General features: G+C 46.3%; 1 protein-coding gene across 1 annotated transcript; it reads right to left on the reverse strand.

Annotated features, from left to right (window-relative positions):
• Positions 1-7,006: 7,006 nt before the first annotated feature.
• LOC122040336 (protein HOTHEAD-like) lies at positions 7,007-8,941 on the reverse strand. The gene is made up of 3 exons (XM_042599660.1): positions 8,812-8,941; positions 7,169-8,663; positions 7,007-7,104 (listed from the first exon to the last, which is right to left on the reverse strand). Exons 1-3 carry the CDS (start codon positions 8,906-8,908, stop codon positions 7,068-7,070), a joined length of 1,629 nt encoding a protein of 542 aa, XP_042455594.1. The 5' UTR covers positions 8,909-8,941; the 3' UTR covers positions 7,007-7,067.
• Between the last annotated feature and the right edge of the window lie 3,553 nt (positions 8,942-12,494).

Here is a 12,494-nt window from a genome sequence, read left to right on the forward strand (position 1 = left end):
TAGTGCCGAGCGGATGGCCCGCTCGGCCGAAGGAATAAAGCATCAACACTGCGAACAGTCCAGAGCACATGACCAGAAATACCCCGAACGGACGTATACCTTAGTCCGGTCGGACGTGAGGGGACTGCCGAGCGGCATGCCGCTCGGTGCGGAAACAAAAGAGCTAGAATGACAAGACAGAAGATTATGCTATCTCATCAGAAGATTATGCTGTCCCATCAGAGACGTGCGCGGACTGTAGCAGTAAGGGATCAGGCAAGCTCCTCTGACAAGCTCATACTGGGTATGGGCTGAGGACACGTGTGTGCCTCGGTGTATGTGCATCAGCCTCCTCAGAGCTCTATATAAGAGTCCGCAGACTTCGCCGGAGGTATGAAAGAACTCTGATCTTAGGAGCTATTTCATTGTCTTCTTCTTGCCTGACTTGAGCGTCGGAGGGTCGTCGTCGGGGACCCCTCCCCGGCCCGACTTCTGTGCAGGTTCGCCGGAGCACTCGAGGATCCAGCAGAAAGTGTCACTTCCCCAGCGTCCGTTGACTCCTGGTTCGGACAGGATCAGGAACTGGCCGATTGGCTACGTTACTTGAATTTTTGCCCATCAGAATTTGTCAATTGGATGGCCGATTGATTGAACGTTCTTAATTAGAATGACCACTTGGAATTTTGGATTGATTTGGCCAATTGTAAGTTCTTATTTGAAATGGCCACAGATTGCATGGCCGATCGGCATTCAGACCTCTAGTCTAACCGTGACCCTTAGTTGAGATTGGCCGAGATATCGATTTGGCCAAAACGAACCTCTTCTTAATTAGTCGAGACCTCTACTCAGGCTGAATTACGTACGCTAGTAAAGGAATATAATCCTGTTGTTTCCGGTAAATTCCGGAGTATGCAAACTGATCGTCGAGGCTAGTGTTCGACACTATCTCCGTAAACGATATTGCTCCGCTACGGTGCTTAACGGATTGTTGCAATTCGTTCCCAAGATACAACGACGACAATCGTCTCGGAATCGTAGCACTCCGACTTCCGAGACCAGCGAACCTTCTCGTAGGCTTCTTGGACTCTTGAATGCACAAGATGAGTGAGTGAATACTTGAGGAAGAGAAGATAAATTTAAGCTCCTCAATGCTCCTCGCGACGATGCGAAGTGCAAAGTGCGCCTACAAAGCGCCCAAAGCGCCCATTGCACACGTGCGCACGTGCGCACGTGGCGGGTGGCGGGCTCACAGGTGCGAGCACCTGCTCGCCCCTGAGCAGAGAGTACCTGGTACTTTTCTGAGTTAACTCCAATAACTCAACATCATTAATAAGTAAGGAATGCACATCGGAAATTACCGATGTGGGACTATTCTCCCTTGCATTTCCTTAATGAATAACCAACGTTATTTTGGGCCGACTTTGAACATTAATTTCTCATTCACCCTTAATCGGTTTTGAGCAAATTAATAGTCTAAATCTATCTACGCGAAACGTAGATTTCAATTTTGAAGTCAATTACGACTTTCAACAATTGATGGCTTCCGATTTTTCCTCCTCAAAATCGTATTGGTCCATTTAGGCCCCAATATCCAACAATCCCCCACATGAATGGAAATTAATGTAATGCGTGTATGCATGACACTTACAAGAGTCCAATCGATAAGTCACTGCATCGGGAGAGGTAGCTTGTGGCTTTGAACCTTCCGTAGTGGAATGCTATCGAGTATACTAGGCTGCGCAGTGAACGTGATGTCTTGAACTGCTCAGCTGTTTGTATATACTAAGACAATAACACCCACACAGAGACCTATCTCACCTACTTTAGGTTCTCATGGTTGGTTCCGTTTTGGCCATGGACACCATCTTGGATTCATGAGTGTTTCATTGAAGCGGCCTGTCTTCACACTCACATAGGTGACACTTCTATCAAGAGTATCCTACCATACTCCACCTTATAAGGTATAGAAGTCACTAAAAGCATAAACTTAACCTCACTACATGAGGTAGGACAGCACAAATTCATCCTAGGATTGGGATAGAGATAAACTATCTCCTGTGCTGAACCACAACTTCTGAAACTTTGTTGTCCCATTGAACCAAGATCTTGGGATCTCCAGTCAACAAGGTTGGGTTTTCCACTTCAGTCGTTTTCAGTTGTAGATTTTTTAATCTCATTCCTCTTGATGAGCAGTATACTTGATCTCGACTCAACCCTTTCGTAAGAGGATCTGCCAAATTATCTTTGGACTTAACATAGTCGATTGCAATCACTCCATTCGAGATCAACTGCCTAATGGTATTATGTCTACGACGTATATGTCTTGACTTCCCATTATACATACTACTCTGTGCTCTTCCAATCGCCGATTGACTATCACAGTGGATCAGTACGGCAGGTACAGGTTTTTCCCAGCTCGGAATATCTTCCAAGAAGTTCCGCAGCCATTCAGCTTCCTCAGCTGCTTTGTCTAGTGCTATAAACTCGGATTCCATAGTTGACCGAGCAATGCACGTCTGCTTAGTGGATTTCCAAGATACTGCTCCCCCACCGACCGTGAATACATATCCACTAGTGGATTTGGAGTCTTTTGTATCTGATATCCAATTAGCATCACAATATCCCTCCAACACAGCGGGATATTTTCCATAATGTATTCCATAGTTCATAGTATATTTCAAATATCTAAGAACTCGCATCAATGCCTTCCAATGGGCGTCGTTTGGATTACTGGTGAAACGACTCAGCTTGTTAACCGTACAGGCAATATCCGGACGTGTGCAGTTTGTAAGATACATCAAACTGCCTATTATCCGAGAGTATTCCAACTGCGATATGGTCTCACCATGGTTTTTCGCTAAGTGTTGACTTAGATCCATAGGTGTTTTTACAGTAGAAAGATCGTACGCATTGAATCTTTTCAATACTGATTCTACATAATGGGATTGTGTTAGAACTATCCCCTCTGATGTCCTGAGAATTTTAATTCCCAATATAACATCTGCTTGACCCATATCTTTCATATCGAAATTTTTGGTCAACATTTACTTTGTAGTCATGATTACATCATGATTACTGCCCATTATTAACATGTCGTCTACGTACAGACAGACGATTATATAGCCTTTGGGTGTGTCTTTGACATAAATGCATTTGTCACATTCATTTATTCTGAATTCGTTTGACAACATTACTTTGTCAAATTTTTCGTGCCATTGTTTAGGCGCTTGCTTAAGTCCGTATAACGACTTAACAAGTCGACACACCTTTTTCTCATTTCTTGGAGCTATGAACCCTTCGGGTTGCTCCATATAAATTTCTTCTTCCAACTCACCATTTAAGAACGCAGTCTTAACATCCATTTGATGTATTTCAAGGTCATACAGTGCTGCAATGGCTATTAGCACTCGTATGGACGTAATCCTTGTCACCGGTGAGTAGGTGTCGAAGTAATTAAGGCCTTCCTCTTGCTTGTACCCTTTGGCTACAAGTCTGGCCTTATACTTGTCAATTGATCCATCAGCTTTATACTTGCGTTTTAGTATCCACTTACAACCTAATGGTTTATTACCAGAAGGAAGGTCTACTAATTCCCAAGTATGATTATTCATGATAGACTCAATCTCACTATTGACAGCTTCTTTCCACATTGGAGCATCGGGACTAGAGAGAGCCTCACTTAATGTTCTTGGTTCCATTTCTGACATGAAAGTCATGTAATCTGGCCCGAACGATTTCTCAACTCTAGCCCGTTTGCTACGACGTGGCTCTTTGTTTTGATCGTCAATAGTTCTTTTATAACAGCTAAGTTCGGTAACGACATTCTCGTTTGAACTTCCGTTGTTATCATTTTCAACATTTCCCTTCTTATTTGGGAATACGTTTTCAAAGAATATTGCATTTCGAGATTCTATGGTTGTTCCCACATGAATATCAGGAATGTCTGATTTGTGAACTAGGAAACGATATGCACTACTATTATGGGCATATCCGACAAATACCGCATCGAACGTTTTAGGTCCGATCTTTACTTGCTTTGGTTTAGGTACTTCGACCTTTGCCAAGCACCCCCACACTTTCAGGTATTTGTACGATGGCTCGCGGCCTTTCCATAGTTCATAAGGGGTTTTATCACTTTTCTTATGAGGGATTTTGTTGAGAATGTGATTTGCCGATAATATTGCTTCCCCCCCACAAGTTTTGAGGTAAGCCTGAATTTATCAACAAGGCATTCATCATCTCTTTTAGTGTCCGATTTTTACGTTCGGCAACACCGTTCGATTGAGGTGAGTAAGGTGCCGTTGTTTGATGAATAATGCCAGATTCTGAACAAAATTCATTAAACGGTGCACCATATTCTCCACCTCTATCGCTACGAATTATTTTAATTCGTTTGTCAAGTTGATTTTCAACTTCTGTTTTATAAGTTCTAAATGCCTCTAGGGCTTCGTCTTTACTTCTTAAAAGAAAGACATAACAGAATTTTGTGCAGTCATCGATAAAAGTAATAAAATACTTTTTACCTCCTCTGGTTTGCACAAATTTCAAGTCGCATAGATCACTATGTATTAACTCTAGAGGAGTCGTTGACCTTTCCACCGAATGAAAAGGTAGTTTCGTCATTTTTGCTTCCACGCACACTTCACATTTGTGTGTTCCGTCAACATTGACGTTTGGTAATAAATTTAATTTGACGAGACGTTTAAGAGTATTATTATGCACATGTCCGAGTCGATCATGCCACAAATTAAAACACTCAACAACATAGCTGGAAGTATTTATTTTATTACCATCAAATTTTCGGAGTACAGGCATTACAACCATTTTGAATAGACCCTGTTCTAGGTACCCCTTTCCTACGAAGATATTATTCTTCGTAAGTACAAAGTTGTTCGACTGGAACACTAGCCTAAATCCGGCCTTAACTAGTGCCGCTCCGGAAACTAGGTTCTTACGATGTCGGGAACATGGAGTACATCAATGAGTGTTAGCTCCTTTCCGGACGTCATCTTCGTAACAACTTTTCCGAGTCCGACAATTGGCGACGTCGTGGAATTACCCATATAGAGCTTCCCGCCATTTATCGGAGTATACTTGGAGAACATCGCCTTATCTGAACAGATATGACGAGTTGCTCCAGTATCGATGAACCACCGCCGGGTTATCCACCAAGTTGGCTTCAAATACAACCGCAGTGAGATCCAAGTCCTCAAGAGAGGTTGCGACGTGGTTCGCAACATCCTTTGGCCCCTTGGTTGGCTTCTTCGGCGTCTGCAGTCCTTGGACAGGTGTCCTGCCTTTCCACAGTTGTAGCAGGATCCCTTGAACTTCTTCGCTTGTGCCTTCTTCTTGAACTGTTTCGACTTTTTAGCGTTCGGCTCGACCAGGTTGGACATATCGTCTATAGTCCGCTTGGTTCCTCTGCAGTCGGATAACTTTCGATTATCCTCCTCTATTCGTAGCCTCAGGATCAGGTCTTGCAGCCCTATCTCCTTTTGCTTGTGCTTTAGGTAATTCTTGAAATCCTTCCATGACGGAGGGAGCTTCTCAATTACCGCAGCAACTGCGAATGACTCGTTCAGCTTCATTCCTTCGGCGTCCAGATCATGCAGTATTAATTGCATATCTTGGACTTGAGATGAGACGCTCTTTGAGTCCACCATCTTGAAATCCAGAAACCGACCGACGATGAATTTCTTCAGTCCGGCATTTTCGGTCTTGTATTTCTTCTCAAGCGATTCCCACAAAGATTTCGCTGTCTCCAATGAACAATACACGTTATACAACGTGTTGTCCAAGGCGTTGAGAATGTAGTTGCGACACAGAAAATCTCCGTGCGTCCACGTATCGCAAGCAGCCTTGCTACCGTCCGTAGCGACTGGCGGGTCTTCACGCAAAAACCGTACAAGGTTTAGCGTTGTTAAGTAGAACAGCATCTTCTGCTGCCATCTTTTGAAGTCGGCTCCGGTGAATTTCTCCGGCTTTTCTCCGTGCGGAATGGATGTCGGAACGGCGGTCGGAACGGCTGTCGGAACGTCGTTGGTAGCCATATCAGTTTGTACGGAATATCGTTTACGACTGTTGTTTCCGGTAAATTCCGGAGTATGCAAACTGATCGTCGAGGCTAGTGTTCGACACTATCTCCGTAAACGATATTGCTCCGCTACGGTAAGTGCAAAGTGCGCCTACAAAGCGCTCAAAGCGCCCATTGCGCACGTGGCGGGTGGCGGGCTCACAGGTGCGAGCACCTGCTCGCCCCTGAGCAGAGAGTACCTGGTACTTTTCTGAGTTAACTCCAATAACTCAACATCATTAATAAGTAAGGAATGCACATCGGAAATTTCCGATGTGGGACTATTCTCCCTTGCATTTCCTTAATGAATAACCAACGTTATTTTGGGCCGACTTTGAACATTAATTTCTCATTCACCCTTAATCGGTTTTGAGCAAATTAATAGTCTAAATCTATCTACGCGAAACGTAGATTTCAATTTTGAAGTCAATTACGACTTTCAACAATTGATGGCTTCCGATTTTTCCTCCTCAAAATCGTATTGGTCCATTTAAATCCCAATATCCAACAATCTAGTTTCATTAATTAGGACTATAGTCTATATATGAAAAGGAATAGTTGAATTGGCTAATATAATGGATTCGATCCCGATAATACCTGACCCATGCAAGAGATAATATATCATAGGGATGACGCTTGCAATTAATTATTAATATATATTGCTTATTAAAAATGATAAATTAATAATTATATATTAAGATTGGCCTTTTAAAGCTAGCATCTTATATATCATATATATGAACTTTAAAGATGAAGATGGAAATGCTACATATATAAAATTTAAAAAAAAAATTGAGCCGAATAGCAGCAAATTAATTCATTCGCAAGGAATGAGCCAAATTAAATGAAAAGGTCTAAATGAACATTATTCGTTTTATCTTAATAATAGTACATGAGCATATATCGATCACGGCACATTAATTTATTGTGAAAATAAATAAGTTAAGAATAAATCGGCTGCGCATGCATTTTTTGATATCAGCAATAATAAATTAATAATTAAGATGAATCATGATCACTTGCGGCCGTTCCTTATCAGAAGTCCCATGTACCTACAAAAATCATTAAAATGATTAGCATTAGATTAGATCGGTTGATTATTATTTACGTAGGTACCTGCCCAACATCATGAGAGTAGCTTGGGGATTAGTTCCCGGGGAGAAATTGAAGGTGGATCCATCGATGACCCTGAGCCCGTCGACGCCGATCACTCTGTAGTCATGGTCGACCACCTTCCCTACTTCACAGCCGCCGTGGAAATGATAGAAGGTGAGCACGAGGTCCTTGCAGTATTGCTCCAGCGAAGTGGCGTCCTGCGGACTTCTCCCTCTGTTGTTCACCATTAAGCTCGCGGTGAGACCCTGCAAGTACTCCACCGTTTGATTCGGGTATCTGAATTCCGACATCGCTTCCGTATCCACCGTCCTCATGATCGTCTGCATTGCCTCCACGCATGTTCTCAGATCCTCAGCCTCCGCGAAGTAGTTGTAGGTTACTGATGGATTATCCTCCGGGTCCAGATTCTTGAGACGAAGAAATCCTCGGGACAGAGGCTTTGCCAATTTCTCGACTACTACGCCGATTTGGAATGACGAATTGCTGGCTCCCAAGTTGAACCCCGTCAGAGACTCTATGTAGTAGCCCGGCCGGATTCCGACGACTTGAATCGAGGTGAGAGCCAGTCGCTCCGGCGAAGGCACCACCAAGACGTTCATCGGGTTGTCGGAAATGCCCTGGCCCAACATCGGCTGGTCCAGGACCACCTCGATGCCCAAAGACCGGAGGTGGTCCGCCGGGCCCACGCCGCTCAGCATGAGCAACTGCGGGCTGCCGAGAGCGCCGGCTGACACTATGATTTCCCCTGCAGAGATTGAGCCCTGCTTCAGGCGGGCCTCGTGGATGTTGCCGTCTAAGTCCTTGTACACCACGCCGTACGCCTGCGGCTGCTTCTTACGGTGGCCGCCGGCAGTAACGTTCCTGAACAAGATCCTCTGCGCCGTGGCGCGCACGAGGACGGTGATCCTGGCTGGGTCGGCGTACTTGAGGAGATCGGCGGCGGTGTGACGATGGCCGGCGGGGTCGAAGATGGTCCCTCCGACCTTGGTGCCGTCCAAGTGATCATAGGTGAAGCCGTTATCAGGGGTGACTCCGGCCTCCAGAAGCCCTGCTCTCAGGGCCGAAGTCCACTCCGTCAGCTGAGGCCGGAAGACCACCTCTCGCTCCACCCACCGGAACGACTGGTCGACCAGCTTCGGGTTCAGTCCCATATCCATCACCTCCTGGCGGCTGGCGCGCGAGTAGAAGCCGGCGTTGATGCAGGTGCCGCCTCCGAGGCAGCGAGCTCGTCTATTGATGACGCCGTCCTCGGAGACGAAACTCTGCGCCGGCGAGGTCGGGGTGATGTAGGCGAGGATGTCGTTTTGAGAGGCGAGGTTGGAAATGTTTGGATTCCCGTAAGGCGAACCGCCTCTTTCCAGCACCAGCACGTCGAACCTCTCCGAGAGGGTGGCGGCCAAGGGGCAGCCGGCTGTCCCGCCGCCGACGATGATGTAGTCGTGGTAGGACACCCGTGGCGCATATGACGCATTCTTCACGAAGCCATAAGGTGGCGCTGTTCACAGAATTAAACCAAACCATGCATAAATTAACAACTAATTAATTAATTACGATAGTTAACATATATATATATATATATATATATATATATATATATATATATATATATATAAAAGAGAAGATCTAAAGAGGAGAAACATTACAGTCGAGAGCATAGCAGAAGCCATGGAAGCCCAAGAAGAAGATTAGAGTTGCAACAGCAGAAATAAAAATGAGCATTCTTTGACTTTCCCACCCCATGATTTACTAATTACCAACTTCCTTCTGCGCTGCGTGGAATATGGAATATGGAATATGGAATATGGAATATGGATTGAATCCATCCTTCAACCTTATATAAGCTAAGGGTGATGCGGACTGATTAAGAACAAAATAGTTAAAATATTTTACTTCCAATAAAATATGCATGATCAAATAAAATATACGTTGGTTATATTTGACACGCATAATATTTAGACAACTTCTAAATCAAGAAATAAGAAATATAGATGATCCCGTCTAAAAACCGCGTCAGACGGAGGTCGGTCGCGTTGTCTTTAGTATTGACTAAAAGTCGTTGGAGTACCTGGATGATCTGGCACTGCACGAAAGGACTCCCACGGGCGGGTGACGAGGATGACGGGACAAAGCTCCTACGCACACTCAGACGATCGCACGGGCGTTAGAGGCCAAAAACCAGGGGAAAAGTCCCCGGAGCAGGTCCTCCGACGCTCAAGTTAGGTACTTTTTCCCAGAAGAACAGTGAAAGGACGAAAGTAAAAGACTGGTGAGAAAAAGATGAGCGAGCGTACCCGCGTAAGGACGAAGCCTCCCTTTTTATACTGCTGTGGGTAGAGTCTGACAAGTGTCAGGGAATGTCGGGTATCAGGCTTTGTCTAGCAGTGATTGACACGTGGCTTCCTCCTATAGGTCGGAGGAGGAATCAGGGGACAACGAGCCCTAAACCGTTAGCATATTCCCTGACATGTGGTGATTATTCTCTGACAGGTTGTTATGATTCCCTAACTTTGTTGTCGTATAGTGCTTAGCCAACTTGCGTGTGTCCTCGGGTAAATCCTGACCTGCACGTCTATCTAGCTCTATAAATTCTGACCTGTAACCTCTGGCCTTTGCATGTAGGCCTGCAAACCATGACCTGTCATCTTGCGAGTCCCGACCTGTAACTTCCGATCTTCACGTGTAGGCCCGCAAACTGTGTGATTCCCGACCTATTGATCCTGGCCTTCGCGTGTAGGCCCACAACCTGTGTGATTCCCAACCTGTCGATCCTGGCCTTCACGTGTAGGCTCGCAACCTGTGTGATTCCCGACCTGTCGATCCTGGCCTTCGCATGTAGGCCCACAACCTATGTAATTCCCGACTTGTCAATCCTGGCCTTCGCGTGTAGGCCCGCAACCTATGTGATTCCCGACCTGTACGCCTTACCTCGTCCTGCCTTTATCCGTCCTTTATCCGTAGTCGTTCTACCTTGTCGTTCCCGACCTGTACACCTTACTTCGTCCTGCCTTTATCCGTAGTCGTTCTATTGGATCGAAAGCGCTAGAGGGGGGGTGAATAGCGCTTGTGGCTTTCATGTTTCGGAATCGGATATCGTTCTAGAGTTAAAGCAGCGGAAACATAAAAGACAATCATACACAAGTACACGAGAAGTTACTTGGTTCGGAGCCTGTGACGACTTCTACTCCAAGGCCCGCGATTATTGATCGCTTCCGGTGGGCAACAACTATAAGCTCGTTAATATGTTTACAAAGTCAAGTACAATAGTTAAAAAGAAGTAACTAAATTATACCAACGACAGTAGGAAAAACTTAAGATTCGGAGCTCCGGGTCGTCGGTGTCAAATTGCAGCACTTCTAGGTCGTCTCGTTGGCAGCACGTTGAGGAAAGGAATCTTAGAACTTGATTATGTGAGCTCTGCCTCGAGACCTTCTTTTATACTATCCTGAAGGCGCCTCTAAGCATGTGCAAGGCGCCTCCAGGTCGCCGAGTCGCACGCGTGGATCAACACAGAAGTGGTCGCACCTTATCTGGTTTAAGGCGCCTTCAAGCCTTGGTCCAAAGTGACTTCAGTCCCCATGAAGGCGCCTCCAGCTCCTCTGGACAGCTGTCTTCGGCTTACACCCGAGGCGCCTCCAAACTCCATGGAGGCGCCTCGGATACTGATCATCCGAGGCTTAAGGTGTTCTTTTGTACTTGCAAAGTATGTTAGCCCCAAAAATACCCTGCAAAACAAAGTTAGCACAAAATAATAATATAAATAGAATATTTTGACAGTCTCCAGACTATCCGGTTCTGACTTCAGATTTCCGTCTGAAAACCCTAGGTCGAACCAACGCCTACTGTTCCCTCCGCGGGGAACGCGTCCTCACCTACTCCACTCGGGAGAGCATACCTGATGTCAGTCCGGTCTTCCAAACCGACTAGACTTTCCGCCTAGGGTTACCACCCCCTAGGGTATTTCTCCACCTAGGGTTACCACCCCCTAGCACCTAAGGTTACCCCCCTTAGGATTTTCCTCCACCTAGGGTTACCACCGCCTAGTGTTGGAACCCCAAGGTTGTTTTGGTGTGATCAACAAATTAAGGTAGGTCCTGTTTGTATTAACCTTGTGTCTAAGTGTGCAGGAGCTTAGGAACACAGGTAGTCGAGCGGAAGACGCAGCTAGCGAGAAGGACGGCAGTCCGATGGACGAGGTGCTGCGGAAGAGTACACCGGCGGACGAGAAGGAAGCGTGCGGTGGTTCCGAAGGATGAAAGCTGGAGCGGAAGATTGCTCGGGGAGCAAGAGACGCAGCTAACGAGAAGGACGGCACGCGGTGCGTCCGAGGGACGAAGACTGCGGATGAGTACGCCGGCGGACGAGAAGGAAACACGCAGCGATTCCGAGGGACGAGAAGCCGGAGGGAAGCTCGCTCGAGAAGACCGGAAGTTGGGTTCGGGTGAGCCCTTTTCCGGATGGCAGAGATCACCCAAGCGAGCGGATCCGGAAGAGAAGAACCGGACCGAGGAGGGACTGAACCAAAGAAGAGGTCCCGGACAAAAAAGTCAACGTTGTTGACTTTGGGCTCCGGGGCGCCCGGAACAGTCCGGGGCGCCCTGAGCCATCCGGGGCGCCCGGAACCCTTCCGGGCGCCCGAACCCTGATTTTGACCAGGATCGCGATTTACGCGATCTGAACGTTGGGGGATAAAGTTTTATCCCCTCAGGGCGCCCGGAACCCTTCCAGGCGCCCCGACCAAGGCTATAAATATAGCCTTGGTCCAGAAGCTTTTCATCAACTCAGAAATTTACATTCCAAACACTTGTGCACTTCTGTTCTAGTTTAGCTTCTGTCTTTTGTGCTTTCACTGCTGTAAGAGGCTTCTCCGCCTGAAGGAGATATTTTAGTACACGTTCATTCCTTGGATTAACAACCTCCTTGGTTGTAACCAAGTCAAATTGTGAGCCTCTTCTTTCTGCTTTTTATTTACTGCTAATTTACTTTATGCAAGTGTTCTGTTGAAAGTTCGAGAAGGGTCTTTTCTGTTTATTTTTTTCAGGCTATTCAACCCCCCTTCTAGCTGGCCCAACGGTCCTACACCTAGAACCTAAGGTTGCTGCCCCTTAGGGTTTTCCTTCACCTAGGGTTACCACCCCCTAGAACCTGAGGTTGCCGCCCCTTAGGGTTTTCCTTCACCTAGGGTTACCACCCCCTAGGACCTAAGGTTGTCGTCCCTTAGGATTTTCCTTCACTTAGGGTTTCCACCCCCTATGATCTAGGGTTACCACCCCCTAGGGTTTTCACCTTGCCTAACCGCAGCTAGGACTTTTACCTAAGTATCACTTAG

Source organism: Zingiber officinale, chromosome 2A (assembly GCF_018446385.1).
Source record: "Zingiber officinale cultivar Zhangliang chromosome 2A, Zo_v1.1, whole genome shotgun sequence".
In the NCBI taxonomy this organism is placed as follows: domain Eukaryota; kingdom Viridiplantae; phylum Streptophyta; class Magnoliopsida; order Zingiberales; family Zingiberaceae; genus Zingiber; species Zingiber officinale.